Here is a 20,685-nt window from a genome sequence, read left to right as displayed (position 1 = left end):
TAAATTACAATGGTGTGCATGTTTGTTATAAATTTCATAGTGTAACCCAGTATTTTATACACTTACTAAAAGTTACAAAAAAAGGAAAAGTGAAATACTGATATAAAATACTAAGCAAAAATGTAAGTTTATAAACGTCTTAATATACCTTAGGCTATTTGAATGAAGTTTCAAATTCTCCAGAAATATATTTTTTTTAATTTCTTTTGCACAAAAGTCACAGAATAAAAATTTTAAAATTCATGTAATTTTTTTATGTTTAAAATGTTTCAAAAATTGTTTTAAGCTGGGATTCCATGAAGCATATTGGAGTTTGCTGATAATGTATAACAAACCACTAATAAAAGAAGCAAATATTTGATGACTCAAGACTCCAAGATTCACAGCTGGAGAGATGATGCTGAGGTCAAGAAAACTGCACTGACCTTATTGAGGACCTGAGTTCAGTTCCAAGACACAAAGCAGGTAGCTTATAGCAATATATAACTATAACTCCATGGGAACCAATGAGCTCTTGTGACCTCTGAAGGTACTATAGACAAAAATATGGGGACACACACACACACACACACACACACACACAAAACAGCTACCTCCACTACTATTACCACTCCTAATACTTCTACCACTTAATATCTAAAAAAAAAAACTCTAAAATTCAATAACAGGATTTATTCTGTGACAACACTCAGTAATTAACATATACAAGAACAGGAAAATAAATACCACTCTTTATATATAAATAAATTTAACAATTTATTCCCATGGAAACAACCCTGAAGGGAAACCGGCCATTTTCTCCTGGAATACTTCATCAAAGGCTTCAGCTTGGGCTACTGTAAAGTGATTCTTCCAGTCCCCAGCCATGCCTAGAAAATGTGAAGCAGATACATAGTTGGGTTAATGATGATCTCAACACTGCTCTCAGTCTTTCCTTCACATGCTTTTACCATCTGCTTGACAAGAACCACAAAGTTAGTAAAGTAGAAGTACCAGTGACTTCCTGGAGAATATATCTTATTCTCTTGAAATAATATACATCAATCTTCTAAGTCTGTGGTGATAATGTAACCCCTTATTCTTTCTCATCATATCAGCTATATACTCTAATAGCTTCCACACTAGCTCTACCTTTTAGATGTTGAGATTATTCCTGCTTCCCACTACACCTGCATCCATCACACTGTCCAACTACTCAACAGAGTTTCTTATTTCAATTATCCAAACAGATTTCAATTGTTCTTTCTTAATTTTAGTGTACACTTTTAAAAGTTCTATAAAACATGCAAGCAATTTTTAAAAGATCTTTAAAATTAAGTTTAATTGTATGTGTGTAGATATACATGAATGCAGGTTCCTGCAGAGCTTTAAGGCATAGGATCCCTTAAGCTGTGAGCTATATGCCAATTATCTTGATGCTTTCATCAGATGCAAGAGACCCAGATACTGCCAGCTGAGAACATTCCAAGATTTCTGTTTTCAATCACCATGGTGTCTGGTGATGCATGAAGACATACATGATCTTTTCACCAGACTTTGGTTGTCACCACTCCTTTCTAGTATGTCTTTAGTTTTGACATTAAAGATGACAAATTGTCCATCTCTATTATTGAATTGTGTGTTCCTTTTTTGTAGAATGCTGATGTCTTCCATGTACTCACTTCTTGTTCTTTGGTTTCCTAATTTATGCAACTGTGAACACCTCTTTCTATCTTCCCTTCATGTAGTATTCTGCAGGCCCCATCCTTGCTGTCTTTATTTCATAACTCTCAAATTTTGATGAATTTTCTTTTTGTAAAGATGCCTCAAATATGTATCTAATATATTTAAACTGTAAAATGTTTTTTTCATCAGCAAAGGCTTCATTCATCAAATAATAACAGACACATAGAACATACTCAGTATGGAATTGTTGAAAGCTTTTATGAATGAGGAAGGAAGGTACCGGCCTTGTTTTCATTTTGCAGAAGAGGAAAAATTAGTCCTTGAGATGATACACAGATTGATAGTGATGGATATAGACTTGAAGCCAAAAAGACTGATAGCAGAAGTCATGCTATTCCTAATTACGTTGTATTTCTTATGTATCATTTAAGTTAACTTCACATTCCCAGTGGTATTATTAAAGAAAATATATGCTGTTCAAAATTAAATGGTAATTATTGGTACACCATATTCAAATAATATGCCATTAATTGATATGAGTATAAGAGTGTCATCTGTTAAGATGGGAATCTATCGGTATCCATTGCTACTCTCACGTTTGTTATTTACTTCATTATTGGAATAAATTTCTTTATTGTTTCCCATAGCACCCCTGGCTCTTCATAAGCCAGACTGGATGCTGAGCTACCAGAATCTCAGTCAATTCAATGTCTACCCACATTGATTGAATCAGCCCAGATGAGAGAAGCATGTATTTGCAGGTACAGACATGAAGTTGTAAGCCAAATTATATCAAAATCCTGAGCACATTATAAGCATATATTTCTCTTCATGTGTTCATCTTAAAAATCTCTTCAAACTCTGGTGTGTCAGGGGACAGGATAACCCTAATTTTTGGTGGCTTAAGTCTTGTTGGAAAGGAACTTCCTCATAGTTATGGATGCTGCCAGTCTCACAAACGTTTGTTGTCCAGTCTTTCCCGATTTTTTATTGGCCTGCAGATAGTAGGCTTCATTCTAGGTCTTCTTCCCTCTGTGTCTCAGATTAATGCCTTCTAAGGACATGAGTGAAAATGATTAATGGCTCAAGCATTCTATTTAGGAAACATCCAATATGAAGTATTGAGTTCCAAAACCTATTAAGTTTATCAGAAGATGTTTTCTTCCACATGTCTTCATTGTGACAATGTCGAATGACTATCTCTCTAGTCTGCAGTATCTAAATATGGAATCATAATGATCAAAGTTGTTTGTACATAATTATTACTTGAAGCTTAAAACCAAATTCATCCCACCAAGTCAAATAACTGAGTCTCCCAGGTAAAGAGTAGCTCTTCAGAGGCAAGAAAAGGAATTTTTCTTGGATCCTGAGAAGATCAACTAAAGGACAGTGAAAATAGGTCTAGAGAATTCCTCCCACTTAAGGTCAGTATAGCAGTTAGCAAAGCTTTTCATGCATTATGATTTAGGGAATTAAGTATCTACTGGTAAGTAATTCAATTAATTTTAGAATTAATCTTTGATCACTCATACCTTCAATTTAAAAAAAAAGGAACCAACCTGATGTAGGAATTGAAAAGACCAACATTATGCTCAAGCATCTTATTCTTTTAAAAGTATTTCCCAGATATCCATCTCAGCAAACTCTATTTATGAAGTCATGAATCAGGGTGACGTAAATAATAAAGTTGGTCTCCCCCTTCAATGACCTGGTTTCCAGTGGGACTCATGGCTTATATTTTTGGTTGTGAGCCTAGCCTTTAATGGATGAGCTATCCCTCCAGCCCGACTCATGGCTTATAATGAGTGTGAGTACAAGAAAAATCCCCACAGTAAAAATTATCTTCTAATGTAGAAGAAATGGATGTCATATATAGTCACTACAATAAATTACAAAGGACTTACAGAGTCACATCATTTTTTTTGACAGAAATAACATATATAATACACAAAAAGTACAATCTTTTGGAAGAAACTTAACTACAATTCCATTGTGGTCTCATCCTAGAAGAGTCTACATGGAAAAAAGGAAATGACAGATATCTTCACAGAATTGTGTCCTTAATTCTATTGCATCAGCTCAAGTGTGTTTCTGACAAAACTTTTTTTTGTTGTTTTTTATTTTTTGAGACAGCGTATCTCTGTGTAGCTTTGTGCCTTTCCTGGAACTCACTTTGGAGACCAGGCTGGCCTCAAACTCACAGAGATGTGCCTGGCTCTGCCTCCCAAGTGCTGGAATTAAAGGCGTACACCGCCGCCGCCGCTGCCACCACCACCACCACCCGGCCTGACAAAACTTTTACATGTAACTTTTACATGTTAGTTCCCATAGCCTTTCCCTATTAAACAAGCCACTTCATTCCTTTTGGCTTTCATTAAAGCCTTTTATGTATACATACTGTTTTGCTTTGGCCAAATTCGGATTCATTGCAAGAAATCCAAGAATGGGTAACTTCTCTTCTTATGTGGTACCTTCAGTTCTAGTGCAGACAACTCTGTCTCCATAGAGTCTGGAGCACAGCAGTCTGAGGTTATCTGTCAAAAGTAGTGGATTCTCCAAAGGTCTCAGTCCATAGTATATAGATGACCATATTTTTGAGGTGACATGTATGTGTGCTCAAATCTGAGCCCAAACTTCCTCTTGTGAGGACACTAGGAGTATTGGTTTAAATGCAATCTGGTAACCACTTTAACTTACATCTCTATATGTATACTTCTGATGTCTTTATGTTCTATGACATGATCCTTATAATCTAGGTAGAGGAGGATTGGAGGTTAAGGCTGAAGCCTGTAAATTATTAGAAGAAGAAAATTAAACCCATAAAACATAACTCTCCACTTGCTGCATGTATACCCATGTTCTTTACTTGTCCCCAAAGACCTGACATCTGATTCATTCCTTCTTCAATGCCAAGTCCCACCTCACTAATTATTTGCTAACTAGTTAAAGGTGACACTCGAGGTGTGATTCTTTCTGGCAAAGTTGTTCCTTAACTTTACAGCTATTAAACCATACCCTCAATCTGCACCAAGCATAGAGAGATAGCACAGACATAGAGAAGATGTATATTCCCATTCCTGGAGAGGCATTCAGAACAAACTGAGTAGCCCTGACCCTGAAGAAATCTCATTTTAAGTTAATAAACATCATCAGATTGTAACACTGGTAAATAATTTGCTCAGTCTTTATGGGGTCTATTCTCACCCTAGTGTGGGACAGCAATCTTGACATGTTCGACATCTTTTCCAGCCATGAATGGAAGTTTTTCTGTGGTTATCATCCCAGGTATATGTTTGGCCCTATGCACTACATGTTTTCTTTAGATTTTTATGATATAAGAATCCTTACCAGACCTCATTGCAACATGTCTACCCTTTTGTTTTCCATTTAGGGTATTGGACACAACCATTTGCAAACCCAAGATGCTCAGCCAGAATAAATCAATTTTTTCAGAGCTACTGAAGCCTACATCATCACCATGGAATGACTAATCTTAAGGTCTGTGAGAAACTATGATATGATGAGCAATGACTTCTGAAACATTCCCAACTTTTTCTTAGAGTCTTTTTAAAACACCAAGCCCTTCACATGTTCTGACATCATTTAAAGCTCAAAAATTTCTTCACCTTTTCTCAAGAGAACCAAATCATTAGCAGCCACATTTTTTGTCAGGAGACTGAAATTGGACATTTTATTTTCCTTCATGGCTTGGAAGGAGCTGTACTTGAGTACCATATCCAGCTCATCTGGCTCTAATCTTTTTCCTAGGAAGTCACAAATCTTCTTTATAGTGCTCTTTGTGTCCTAAAAGAAGAAGAAACAAAAATGAAGGTAATCAACAGAAAGCTCTGAGAGAACAGATGCAGAGATGGGAACTATGGATGGAGGGTGAAAAGGGACATGAAGGAAGAAATGGCAATGTTAAATGAGAAAACACTAAAAAGGTTTTAGGAAAGATACAGGCAATGTAGACAGAGTAGGAAACCCACAGCATTTGTATATTGTGTGGGCTTGCAATGTGGCCGATCTTGCAGCCCTAAAAGACAGAGGCTGAAATTTCTTCTAGGGAGGGGAGGATATTAGAGACAGTGTCTCATAACTAATGCTGTTCTCAAACTTACTTCAAAGTGGATGAAGTCCTTGAACATCTGATCCTCCTGCTTTTATCTCTGTAGTAATGTATTCACAGGTGTGTGACAACCCACCTACTAAATGCACTGGGGTCTTTATTCTTGAGAAGTGTCTCAATATAGGGCCCTGTCTCATGGGATGGATGTTGATCTGGAGAACAGACTGACTTCAAACTTAAAGAGATCAGAGATCCACAAACATGCCTTTGGCACCTAAGTGCTGGCATTAAAGGTGTGCCCCACCATACTCAATCTGCCCTGTGGTCTTCAAAGATACTTATAGAAATAATTCTAGACAATTATCCTTGAGAAAAAAGTCAATGTGCACAAAGAATTTGAGAGAGGTTAATGTTTACACCATGTAATATTGTATCCTATGGGTAAATGAGAATAATATAGTTTTACACTTTCATAAGACTGATAATAATTATTACTTGGGGGTACTTCTCTAGATGAAATTCTAAGCAGTCTAATTAAATAAGAAACACAGAGCCAAATACAGGGATGAAAGCTTTAGAAAGCTATCATAAAGCTAGTGATAGCCAACAACTAACTTTAGCTCATCATGATGCCGTAGCTTCCCAAGAGAACCAGCTTCTTCCTGTCTAACCTGCACTTTTATTGCCTTGCTCTTCTGCCTTCTCATTGGCTCTTAGCCCAGCCACCTCACTTTCTCATCACTGCCTGTCTACACAGACCTCCAGGTCTCTATGGTTGGCACTGGAATTAAAGATGTGTGTCACTGTCTTTTGCTGAGTCCTTGAACACACAGAGACTCTGCCTGCCATGTGATTGGATTAAGGGCGTGTGCTACCACTGCCTGACTTCTGTTTATGGCTGGCTATGACCTCTGATCTCCAGGCAAACTTTATTTATTAGCATAAAAATAAAATATCATCATATTTCAGCACAAATAAAATATCACCACATACTTCTGGGAGACAATAGTTTTGAGTTTTACCTCATGTTCTAATTCAGATGGGCATTACATTCACAGATATCTTACTTCAGATATGTGTAGCTTGAGTTTTCCTGCCTGGCCCACAGTCAGGACAAATCTCTATCACCTGCCAGTCCCACAGCCTCAGACCCGACCAAGTAAACAGAGACTTATATTGGTTACAAACTGTATGGCCGTGGCAGGCTTCTTGTTAACTGTTCTTACAGCTTAAATTAATCCATTTCCATTAATCTATACCTTGCCACATGGCTCATGGCTTACCGGCATCTTCACATGCTGTTTGTCATCATGGCGGCTGGCAGTGTCTCTCTGACTCAGCCTTCCACTTTCCAGCTTTATTCTCCTCCTTGTCCTGCCTACACTTCCTGCCTGGCCAATGGCCAATCAGTGTTTTATTTATTGACTAATTAGCAACACATTTGCCATACGGAACATCCCACAGCAGATATGCATATCCTGGAATTACAACTGTGCACTGTCACAAGTGGGTTAATATTAGAAAATAGTCACAAGAAGGCACAATCTTCGATTGTGCTTTGAATTCCAGTTCTTTTCCTGGGTATCTTAATGTATCATTGTCTCAAAACTTTTATTATATATTTAATATTAGAATCAGTTAATAATACATGGGAAGGTAAGCAGCTATGTCAAGAACAGAAAACAAATATGTTGAATGGTTTGACAGAAAACTTATGGGAAACTGCACTACAATGCAACAGAGATATCTGAGCAAGGAAGTTTCCTGAGGAATATTGAATTTTATGATGAGAAAGTAAAAGATTTTCCAAAAGACAAAAGAGTCTTTAGTATTGCTACTTATGTGGAAACTTTCTGTTCCTGGATGACAATATTAAGAGATCAAATTCCTTTTGAATATTCCAATTTTCCTGTTTTTCTTGCTCCTTAATATTTTTCATTAAGAATTATTTTTTGACTACTGCCAGGGAAGCAGGTAGGCTGACTGCAGATTTTTACCTTTCACTGTGTTCTTCCAGATCCAATTCCCCAGTCTCATGCCCAGTTATGCCACAGAAAATCTGTGGCAACTCCCCCCACTCACCTAGAATGGATTCCACAGACCTTCTAACCTCATTCCTCCAATTCATTGTACTATCCCAATATCCAACTCCAACAGGCCCTCTTTGGGGAACCAAAGACCACTCTGGCCAGGGAAGAGGTAAGCTAACTACAGATCTTCACCTCCCCCTCATTCCTTTAAGACCAATTGTCCAGCCTTTCTACCAGCTCTGTAGCAGAACACCGGTTTCGCCACCCACATCCCTAGTGGATCTCCAAGACACCTCGTAACATTCCAACACCAATGCATTGATTTGTTCCACACTTCAACTCCATCATGCATTTCCTGGGAACCCACAGAACAAGCTGGGCATGGAAGCAGTTACACTAAATGCAAATCTTCACATCTCTATTTGCTCCTTCAAGTCCAGTCTCCTAGTCTCATTCCCAGTTCTGTGTAGAACAGGTGCTACAGTCTCTCTCCTACAAATGTCCCTGTCTCATATTGATAACACAAGTCTTAAGTTCCAAAATTCCTTCTTCCTTCACATTGTTTTGTCCTAGCAAATCCTGTAAGCACCTACAGGCCACCCTAACCAGGGAAGTAAATAGGCTGACTGTAGATCTTCATTTCTTCCTCCATTCTTCCAAGTCCATCCCTTAATCTCTCAAAAGCTTTATATTGAACTTCTGCTGTGGCCTGACCTCACTCAGTGGCCACATTCTCAGGTTACTAACTAAGCAGCTCCTGTGGAAAACTCTGCTCTCTTCCCTCTTATGAAGCTTCTAATGACCTCCTCCTAGGTGATCCCCATTCCTAAGTGTCAGCTTTCTATATCTGGAAACATTTAACCTGGAACTCCCAGTGTCCACATCTATCAGGATCCCAGAATAATTTCCTACAAGGCAACACACAGCCACCACACTCTCCTAAGTACCAGGCAGAGCAACAAAAAATTAGGAAGGAGGAACCAACCCAACAAAGACAAGACCAGATATCACCACCTAGAATTATAGTTTTCCCAATCCCAGATGCTTAGATGCCAACCTAAAAGCACAGTTAATAACATCCAAGACAGTGTGTTTTCGGTAGAGCCCAGCAACCATACTACAACAGGCACTGAGTAATTCAACATAGCTGCAGAACAAGAAAATGACCATAAAATAGCATGCATGGAGATGATAGAGGTCCTTAAAGAGGGAAAAGAGTAAATCTCATAAAGAAATCTATGAAAACACAAACAGTGGAAGAAAATAAATAAACCATTCAATACCTTAAAGTAGAAATAAAATCAATAAAGAAAACCAAATTGAAAGAAATCTGCAAAAGAAAAACCAAGGAACTCAAACAGGAAGCTCAGATGTGTGCTTCATGAATAGAATATAAGATATGGATGAGAGAATCTCAGACACTAAAGATAAAATAGAAGAAATGGATACATTTGTCAAAGAAAATGTTAAATATAAAAAATACCCATCACAAAACATGCAGGCTATCTGGGACAGTATGAACAGAACAAATCTAATAATAAGAAGAGAGGAAGAAGATGAAAACCCAGGTTAAAGGCACAGAAAATATTTTCAAAAAAATCATACAAGAAAATTTCTCTAACCTAAAGAAGAACATGCCTATCAAAGTGAAAGAAGCATACAGAACACCAAATAGGCTGAATAAATTAAGTGAGTCCCTACAGCACATAATAATTATAAAAAAATCTAGATATAGAGGGCAAATTATGTATAGATACCTATGTGCTTGAATGGTAAGATCATGTGGGGAGGGTGAAAGGTGAGAGACTTGGAGGAGGGACTATTAGGAGATACATCAAAAACTAAGGGACATTTGAGGGAACATATTCTACCCAATAGTAGTAACTTCTTTATATATATATATATATATGAATGAATACACACAGACATATATGTATGTATATATGTACACACACACACACACACACACACACATATATATATACCATCTAAATAATATAATAATGGGGAAGATGGTGTCCTAAATGGTCATCTCTTGTCACCATAGACTTTTCTATTTCTGAGATTTGTTTACACCTAATTGAGTTGTTGACCAAAGAGATCTCATGGGAACTCCTAACAACACAGGCTTTAGATTGCTCTTCACACTGATAGCAAGGTACTGTTGCTGAAGACAACACCTTCATAACTCATTGAACATGGAGATGCTTGGCTGGTGACTACAAAGAGTTTTCATCCCTACTTTCTAGCATCTTTGCAACAGGAATGTACTTTGCATACCATCAAAAAAGAAATGTAAACATGAAGCCAGCCACAAACCCTTTGATCTACCAGGGTTTCTGCTGTAGTGCAATCTTTTTCTACATTATGAATCTGTATTATTCACATTGTTTAATAAAAAACTGACAGGCAGGTAGCTGGGCAGCAAGGTAAATGGGAAAGCCAAATTGAGAAGGATGGGAAAAAGAAGGTGGTGCCAGGAGAGCTGCCAGCCAACCACCCAGGAAGCAAGACATGCTAGAGGACAGGTAAAATGACAAGCCACCAGGCATTAATAGATTAATAGAAATGGGTTAATTTAAATGTAAAATTGAACTGATAACATGCCTAAGCTATCAGCTGAACATTTACAATTCATACTCAGCCTCAGATTCGGTTATTTGGGACTCGGAAGTTGCGATAGGAAATGTCCCTTTACATATGGTATTCCAATGTGTGGCTGAAATTTCCCCATAAAATCTGACAAAGCTTATAAAAGGCTCCTAGAGCCCCACCCCCTCCCCAAGATAACCATTCCATGTGGCACTAGAGACCGCTGGAGCCATAAGCCCACCCTGCACCACTTAGGAAATGGTAAGGCCCCATCTCCTGACTGTGCAGACCAGTTCTCTGACCCATAGAACCAGGGGATATGTTCCATGCCTCTCCCCTTACAGCTCAGGCAGTACAGCCCTAGAGCCCTACTTGCCAATCCAATAATCCCCTGCAACACCAGTGACAACAGTAGCTATAAGCCCCCCCCTCGCACCAATAGGGAACAAGTCGAGCCCCATCTCTGGACAGTGCAGACCAGGTCTCTAGCCTCTAGGCCCTAGGGGCACATTCTGTGCCCCTCTCCCCAAGTCACTAGAGCCCCAGGAACAAGGGAGCCATATCTGCCCTCCCCCCTCTTCAAGCCAACCACACCCTGTGGCACCAGTAACCACTATAAGTGCACCCTGTACCAACTGGGAATAGCTACTCCCCAAGACAGAGCCCACTAGTGCCAACTGGATTAAGAGCTGCTCCCTGAGACACAGAGTCCAACAGCACCAATTGAACCAAGAGCTCCAGTTAGATCAAAAGTATCAGTTGGACCAAGAGAGTCTCCCTCAGACATAGATACTGCTTACACCGAGTTGAGGAAGAGACGTGTAGATGCAAATGCAAAAATACAGTCAACAACATAAATACCAACATGGCACCATCAGAACATAGTGGTTCCACATTAGCAAGACCTGAACATCCTAACACAGAAGAAGCAGAAGAAATTGATCTTGAAAATGACTTTAAGAAGATGATAGAGGCCATTAAAGATGAAATGACAAATTCCCCTAAAGAAATTGAGAAAAAGACAAAAAATTGGAAGAAATCAATTAATCCCTTAAAAAGAGGTAATAAAAAGCAATTAAACAGGGTTAGGACACAGTTCAAAATTTGAAAAATGAAATAGAGGCAACAAAAAAAGACAAATTGAGGGAATGCAGGAAATAGAAAAACTGAGTAAATGAATAGGAAACACAGATGCAAGCATAACCAACATAATGCAAAAGAAGGAAGAGAGAAACTCTGGCACTGAAGATATGATAGAGGAAATAGATTCATCAGTCAAGGAAAATACTAAAGCTGACAAACATATAACACAAAATTTCCCAGAAAATTGGGACAATATGAAAAGACCAAACCTAAGAATAATAGGGATAGAAAAAGGATACCAACTCAAAGGCACTGAAAATATTCAACAAATCATAGAAGAAACATTCCCAACCTAAAGAAGGAAATGCCTGTAAAGATACAAGAAGCTTACAAAATGCCAAATAGACTGGATCCAAAAAAAAAAAATGTCCCCTTGCCACTTAATAATCAAGCCACTAAACATACAGACAAAAGAAAAAATATTAAGAGCTGCAAAGGAAAAAAAGCCAAATAACATATAAAGGCACACACTTCAGAATAACACCTGACTTCTTAATGGAGACTCTAAAAGCCAGAAGGTCCTGGTCAGACATTATGCAGACACTAAGAGACCATGGATGCCAACACAGACTATTGAACTCAGCAAAACTCTCAATCGTCATAGAGTAAAGAAAATATTCCATGATAAATACATATTTAAACAATACCTATCTGCAAATCTGGCCCTTTAGAAAGCACGAGAAGAAAAATTCAAAACTAAGGAAGTTAGATACATCCATGAAAATACAGGCAAAGGATAATCCCATATCAACAAATGCCAAAGAAGAGAAACACAACAGTACCAAAAAATAACAGGAATTAACAATCACTGGTTGTAGCATGAATCTTAGAGAGTCTTACTAATAAAATCAAACCCGAGGCCAGTTATTGGGGTTAATGCTGGTAGATCAGAGAGACAGAACGAGCCACAGCTATCTCACCTTGCCGGATCCTCAGCTGGTCTTGTTTCCTCAGACTGGAAGCTTCTGTGTCCTCATCCCAGTGGCTTTCAGCTGAACTGTTGCTCGAAATCCTGAACGCTTAACCAGCCAAATGCTTAACCAGCCAAATGCTTAACCAGCCAAATGCCTAACCAGCTAAATGCTTCTCGTTTCTGGTCCTCACGCCTTATAAACCTTTCTGCTTTCTACCACCACTCCTTGGGATTAAAGACTGCTTTCTGGGATTAAAGGCATGAGTCACCATGCCTGGTTGTTTCCAATGCGGCCTTGAACTCACAGAGATCCACAGGGATTTCTGTCCCTGGAATGCTAGGATTAAAGGCATATGCTAACATTTTCTAGCCTAAGTATCTTGTAGCTTTTCTGTTCTCTGACCCCAGATAAGTTTATTAAGGTACACAATATTTTGGGGAAAACAAAACCACCTCATATAATCCCATATCAACAAATACCAAAGAAGAGAAACACAACAGTACCAAAAAATAACAGGAATTAACAATCACTGGTCATTAATATCTATGAATATTAGTGGTCTCAATTTGCCTATAAAAAAGTCACAGGCTAACAGAATGGATACAGAAACAGGGTATTTCCTTCTGCTGCATAAAAGAAACACACCTTGACTTCAAAGCCAGATACTACCTCAGAGTAAAAGGCTGGGAAGAGACTTGCCAATCAAATGGACTTAAGAAGCAAGGTCGTGTAGCTATTCTAATATCTAACAAAATATAATTCAAATTAAAATCATTTGAAAGAGATCGGGAAAGACACTACATATTTATCACAGAGAAAATCCATCAAGATGAAGTCTTAATTCTGAAAATTTATGCCCCAAACATTACTAAAGCTGAAATTGCACTTCAAACCCCACACACTAGTAGTTAGAGATTTCAACACCCCACTCTCACCACTGGATAGATATACCAGACTGGAACTTAACAGAGAAAGAAGGGACCTAACAAATTATGACTCAAATGGACTTAATAGATATCTACAGAATACTCTGCCCTAACAAAAAAGAATACACCTTCTTCTCAGCACCCCATGGAACCTTCTCTAAAATTGACCAGATAGTTGGTCACAAAGCAAATCTCAACAGATACATAAAAAATTAGAATAATCTCCTGTATTTTATAAGTCAACCATGATGGCTTAAAGTTAGAATTCAACAAAAGAAAAATTACAGAACCCTACAATCTCATGGAAATTGAATAATTCTCACTGAATAAACAATGTGTCAAGGAAGACATAAACAAAGAAATCAAAGATTTCCTAGAATTCAATGAAAATAAAAGTAAAAAATACCCAAACTTATGGGACACTATGAAAGCAGTGCTAAGAGGAAAATTCATAGCACTGAATGCCCACATAAAGAAGATGGAGGAATCTCACACTAGTGACTAAATGGCATACCTGAAAGTTCTAGAACAAAAAGAAACAAACTCACCCAGGAGAAAAAATACCAGGAAATAATCAAATTGAGGGCTGAAATCAACAAAGAGAACAATACAAAGAAACAATGAAACAACAAGTTGTTTCTTTAAGAAAATCAACAAGATAGACAAGCCCTTATCCAAATTAAATAAAAGAGAGAGAGAGAGAGAGAGAGAGAGAGAGAGAGAGAGAGAGAGAGAGAATGCAAATTAACAAAATCAGAAATGAAAAGGGAGACATTAACAACAGACATTGAGGAAATCCAGACAATTGTAACAACATCAGAAATGAAAAGGGAGACATTAATAACAGACATTGAGGAAATCCAGACAATTGTCAGGTCATACTTCAAAACCTGTACTCCACCTGAAAGAAATGGACAATTTTCTGGATAGGTACCACATACCAAAATAAAATCAGGACCAGATAAACAATTTAAATAGACCAATAATCTGTAAGGAAATAGAAACAATCAGTAAAAGTCTCTCAATCAAAGGGGAAAAAAAAACCCGGTCCATGTGGCTTCAGAACAGAATTCTACAAGATTTTCAAAGAAGAGCTAATACCAATATTCTTCAAATTGTTCCACACAACAGAAACAGAGCAACATTAACAAACTCTTTTTTATGAGGCTACAGTTGCTCTGATACCCAAACCACACAAAGATGCAACAAAGAAAGAGAATTACAGGCCAATCTCCCTTGTACACATTGATGCAAAAATACTCAATAAAATATTGGCAAACCTAATCCAAGAACACATGAAAAAATTATCCACCATAACCAAGTAGGCTTCATCTCAGAGATGCAAGGATATTTCAATATATGCAAATCTGTCAATGTAATACACCATATAAATAAACTTAAAAAAGAAAACCTCATGATCCTCTCATTAGATGCTGAACAAGCCTTCAACAAAATCCATCACTCTTCATGATAAAGGTCCTAAACAACATAAAGGCAATTTACAGCAAGCCAACAGCCAACATCAAATTAAATGGAGAGAAAATCTAACCGATTCCACTGAAATCAGGAACAAGACAAGGCTGTCCACTCTCCCCATATTTATTCAACATAGCACTTGAAGTTTTAGCTAGAGCACTAAGACAACAAAACAAGATAAAAGGGATAGAAATTGGAAAGAGAGAAGTCAAACTTTCAATATTTCAAGATGATATGTGTACATAATTTACCCCAAAAATTCTGCCAGAGAACTCCTACAGCCCATAAACTCCTTCTGTAATGTGGCGGGATACAAGGTTAACTCAAAAAAAATCAGTAATGTTCCTATTATATACAAATAATAAATGGGCTGATAAAGAAATCAGAGAAGCATCACCCTTTGCAATAACCACAAATAATATAAAATATCTTGGGGTAACTCTAACTAAGCAAGTGAAGGACATGTATGACAAGAACTTTAAGTCTCTGAAGAAAGAAAGTGAAGAAGATGTCAGAAAATGGGAACACCTCTCATGCTCATGGATAGGCAGGATTAACATAGTAAAAATGGCAATCTTACCAAAAGCAATCTACAGATTCAATGCAGTCCCCATCAAAATCCCTACACAATTCCTCATAGATTTGGAAAGAACAATACTCAACTTCATATGGAAAAACAAAAAACTCAGAATAGCTAAAAGAATCCTGTACAATAAAACAACTACTGGAGGCAACACAGTCCCTGACTTCAAGCTCTACTATAGAGCTATAGCAATAAAAACAGCTTGGTACCAGCATAAAAACCAACATGTGGACAAATGGAATCTAATTGAAGACCCTGACATTAATCGGCACAACTATGAACACCTGAATGATGACAAATAAGCCCAAACCATACAATGGGGGAAAAAGACATCTTCAACAAATGGTGCTGGCATAACTGAATGTCAACATGGAGAAGATTGCAAATAGATCCATATCTGTCACCACGCACAAAACTCAAGTCCAAGTGGATCAAAGACCTTAACATAAATCCAGTTACACTGAACTTGATAAAAGGGGAAGTAGGAAGAAGTCTTGCATGTATTAGCACAGGAGAGCACTTCCTAAATATAACACCAGCAGCACTGACACTGAGCACTGACAACAATTAATATATGGGACCTCCTGAAACTTAGAAGCTTTTGTAGGGCAAAGGACACAGTCAATAAGACAAAATGACAGCCTATTGATTGAGAAAAGCTCTTCACCAACCCCGTATCTGACAGAGGGCTGACCTCCAAAATATGTAAAGAACTCAAGAAACTAGACATCAAAATACCTAACAATTCAATTAGAAAATGGGCTACAGAGCTAAACAGAGAATTATCAACAGATTTATCTCAAATGGCCTAAAGACATTTAAGTAATTGCTCAACATCTTTAGTCATCAGGAAAATGCAAATAAAAATGACTATGAGATACCATGATCAAAAACGCTGATGACAGCTTATGTTGGAGAGGATGTGGAGGAAAGCAAACACTCCTCCACTGTTGGTGGGAGTGCAAACTTGTACAGCCACTCTGGAAATCAGTATGGTGGTTTCAAAGAAAATTGGGAATCAATCTTCTTTAAGACCCAGCTATAGCCTTCTTTCGCATATACTCAAGGAATGCTCAGTCATACTACAAGGACACAACTATGTTCACAGCAGCATTGTTCATAATAGCCAGACCTAGAAACAACCTGGTGTCCCTCAAACAAAGAATGGATGAAGAAAATGTGGCACATACACACATTGGAGTACTACTCAGCAGTAAAAAACAATGACATCATGAAATTTGCAGGCAAATGTATGGAACTAGAAAATATCCTCCTGAGTGAGGTAACCTAGACTCAGAAGGACAAACATGGTATGTACTCACTCATATGTGGATACCAGATTTCAAGCAAAGGATATCTAGACTGCAACAGGCAACTCCAGGGAGGCTAGCCAGCAGGGAGGATTCTAGGAGGGATGCATGGATCACTCAGAGAAGAAGAAATGGATGATATCTACATGAGCAAACTAGGGGTGAGGGGCTAATGGAGGGCAAGGAAGGGAGGATGAGAACATAGTGGAATGGCAGGTTTGAGCTGGAACAGGAACAGACTGGGAGAACAATGAAAGAAATAACATGATAAATAAAAACATCATGGGAATAGGGAGAAACAGAGTGGTAAGGAAGTCCCTAGGAATCCACAAGGATGACCCCTCTTTAGACTATTAGCAATAGTTGAGAGGGTGCCTGAACTGGCCTACTTCAGTGATCAGATGGGTGATTATACTAACTGTCATCATAGAGCTTTCATCCCGTGACTGATGGAAGCAGATGCAGAGATCCATAGCCAGGAGCCAGGCCAAGCTCCAGGAGTCCATTTGATGAGAGAGAGGAGGGATTCTATGAGCAAGGTACATCAAGATCATGATGGGGAAACATACAGAGATGGCCAGCCAAATTAGTGGAAATGCATGAACTGTGGACTAACAGCTGTGGAGCCCCCATGTTACTGAACTAGGCCCTCTGGATAGGTGAGACTGTTGTTTAGTTTGAACTGTTTAGGGGGCCTCCAGGAAGTCGGTTCAGGATCTGTCCCTGGTGCTTGAGCATGCATTTTGGAGCCCAGTGTCTATGGTGGGACAACTTGCACAGCCTTGTTGCAGGGAGGAGGGGCTTGGACCTGTCTAAACTTACTGTACCAGGCTCAGCTGATTCCCTGTGGAAAGACCTTGCCTTGGAGGAGGGGGGAATGTGGGTTGGGTTGGGGGTGAATGCAGGGGTGCAAGAGGAAGGAGGAGAGGGGTATCTGTGGTTGGTATGTAAAATGAATATAAAATTTCTTAATAAAAATTTCTTAGTAATAATTGAAAAAAGGAACCTAGACACACAAGAATGTAGTCAAGCATTGCTGATAGCGACTTATTTGCCAGTGGTCTTGGTTTGCTGGCAGTGAGCACAGGCATGGCTCCTTTAAGAGATGGCTTTCAGGCTTAGTGCTAGCAACAATAATAGGCGGTGGCTCTTTTAAGAGGCCCTACTACCAAATACTTACATGGGGCTTATGAGCAGCTGGCAGCATGCTACTATGTGGCAGCATGGAACTAGAAACTTCCTAGAGGTCAGGAAGTAAACATGGCTCCCAATGCTGATGGTAAACACGCCTCTGCCATGAGACTAGACTCTCAGGGAACTGAAGGGGAGGAGCTAGTGTGAGCATTCTGTGATCTAATTTACATAGCACTTTTTTGTTATCCATGTTTAATAAGGACAGAATTTTAACGAGAGCCTCTAAACAGGTCACAGTGTGTTTAAAAATATGTATAGGCTTGGGAGAGAGAAAAAAAGAATATATATGGTCATTGATTAAAAAAAATATAGTTTTTTAAAAAAAGAAATTTCCTTAAACAACAAGCCATATAAATACGGAAAACACACTAAGAGTCTGTATCCTGTATGCTATTGTATTCTCTTTAAATTTTTGACTCCTCATCAACAAATGAGAACTGCAAAGAAACATTTAATTATGAAAGTTGCTACATTAAACCAACCTATATATTTTAAAACTATCTTGACCTCAAAATTTAAGTCAAAAGATATGTTACTTTGGGAAAGAAATTCTGATTTTATTTCCACAGGAAATGAGAGGCTCTGGAGTCATTCAGGGTTAAGAAAAATCAGGTTTGAATGAGAAAGACCCCCTGAAAAATCTCCAGTGGAAAGGGTTACCAAGCTGATGTAATGTTTGAGAGACCGTCTGTTGCAGTTCCCTCTGAGTTCTGCATCAGAACAACTTCAAGGCTGCTGGCTGAGATGATCCAGCCTCACAGAATACTTCAGTCAGAACTTGACCATAATCCTGAGTTTTCTCAGGATCCCCAAAAGATTACCAGAAGTCAAAATCAACTGCAAATAGTCTGGAGAGTTACACCCATGTTCCCAATAACACACTATGATTGTCATTATTTGGAGGGTTGGCTACAAGTTGTTATACATAATGGTCAGAAAAAAGACAAATGAAAGAGGTTAGATTCAAGAATCTTGTTCTGAAAAAGATAAAGGGGGTATAGAAATGATAGGATAAAAGGGTAGACTATTGAATCTACTTTAATCCAAAAAAAACAAACATTAATCTTATGTGTTTGATATTGATATGGATTTTGGTTTATTGATACAAATTTAAAGTTAATTTTGTTATAATGTATGTATATTTCAACTCTTGTTTCAGGTATTATGTTTATGCTGCTAATTTTAAAATGTAATATATAGTTAAGAAATATAGATTAATAGTCATCTATAATAGCAAATGTATAGTTGTGTTAGGTCTTATAGGTATACATAGGTATATTTCATATAGATAGGCAATCTTCAAACACTTCAAAGACCTACAGAATATTTAAAATGTTTTAAGAACATAGACTTTTCTGACAGTGAGACAGTAATCAACAATTACTTCAAAGAGGATGATGGGCATCAAAGAAATTCTATATGGAGTTTGTTTTCTTTATGGCAAAAGCTATCCACAGAGGTAAAGAAACTGACATTGCCTCAATTGCTAACAGTTACTGTCTGAACTTGACCAGCAGGGTGCTAGAAATGGGACTGCTGAACTTTGCCAAGATAGTGTAGGACAGTCCTTCAATATTCCCTGCTTAACAGAAAAGTCTGTCAGATATACTTGGCCTGAAGGCCAGCATTGGATGACTATCCAGGCAACCTGATGCCCTGCCATTAGGTAACTTTTTACTCTTCTGGGTTCTTTGATGGAGTTGAAGACTAGTTATAATTATAGTTTTCCTTAGTTATAATAGATAGTAAATTAGATACAAAATTTTAGACAGACCAAGATAAGATAGATAATTAAGTATTTTCTCTAATTTTGCCAAATGTAAATGGATCAGATACGATTACTCTAATTCTTACTTAATAACTGTTTTAGCTGTATATAGTTTTACTCTATTAAGGGGAAAACCTTCCTTTTTAATTAGACAAATAGGGGAAAATTATCTGTAACAATCCTTTCTAGACTATGAATATGTATTACTCATATTGATTAATAAAGAGCTGACAGACCAGTAGCTGGGCAGGAAGTTAGGCAGTAAAACCAAATTGAGAATGATTGGAAGGAGAGCAGATTTAGGAGATATGCCAGCCAGCTGATCAGGAAACAAGACATGGTAGAGGACAGGTAAAGCCATGAGACACCTGACAATACATACATTAATAAAAATGGGTTGATTTAAAGGTAAGACTTAGCTACTTACAAACCTGAGCTATCAGCCGAGCATTTATAGTTCACATTCAGCCTCTGAGTTAGTTATTTGGGACAAGGTGGTTGGGACAGGAAACTTCCTATTACATAGTCCTACCTACAAGATAAGCTAGGGCAATGATGCCACAAAGCTCATGAGAGTAACCATTGACGGGATTGATATGAAAATAACTGATTTTACTTAAGGCCTACTCTATGAAATGGGACACACAGCTGACACTGCTTTGTGGACCAGAGACTAGACAGACTGGGAACCTAGGGTAAAATCAAATAATACTGGTCTGAAAAATTCGTGACAAAATGACTCCAGATGGTGATCTGCTATGCTCTGAATAGTGCTTTGTACAGCCGCCATTGGAGAAGTTTTCTCCCAAAGCAGTTGAGGAGAAAAATAGAGATCCACAGACAGAGAATACACAGAGTTTGAGATACTTTTGAACAATCAGCCCTAAATGGTATGTCTCTACCAAATCTCTCACTTTAAATCTCAGACAACTCTCAGGAGAAGGAAGAGTGTTAGAGCCAGAGAAGAGGGAGGACACTAAGAAAACATGACCATGCACATCAACATAAGAAAAGC

At 38.1% G+C, this 20,685-nt stretch overlaps 1 protein-coding gene across 1 annotated transcript in view; it reads right to left on the bottom strand.

Moving 5' to 3' along the window:
* Positions 1–756: 756 nt before the first annotated feature.
* Positions 757–20,685, bottom strand: part of LOC131901271 (sulfotransferase 2A1-like) — a 44,268-nt gene continuing 24,339 nt past the window's right edge. Inside the window, exons 5-6 of the mRNA XM_059252483.1 lie at positions 5,292–5,469; positions 757–869 (exon numbers count right to left, since the gene is read on the bottom strand). Of these exons, the coding sequence (XP_059108466.1) occupies positions 757–869; positions 5,292–5,469 (291 nt within the window). The remainder of the gene's footprint in view (positions 870–5,291; positions 5,470–20,685) is intronic.

This window comes from Peromyscus eremicus, unplaced genomic scaffold (genome assembly GCF_949786415.1).
Source record: "Peromyscus eremicus unplaced genomic scaffold, PerEre_H2_v1 PerEre#2#unplaced_67, whole genome shotgun sequence".
In the NCBI taxonomy this organism is placed as follows: domain Eukaryota; kingdom Metazoa; phylum Chordata; class Mammalia; order Rodentia; family Cricetidae; genus Peromyscus; species Peromyscus eremicus.
This window is presented reverse-complemented; position numbering and strand designations above follow the sequence as displayed.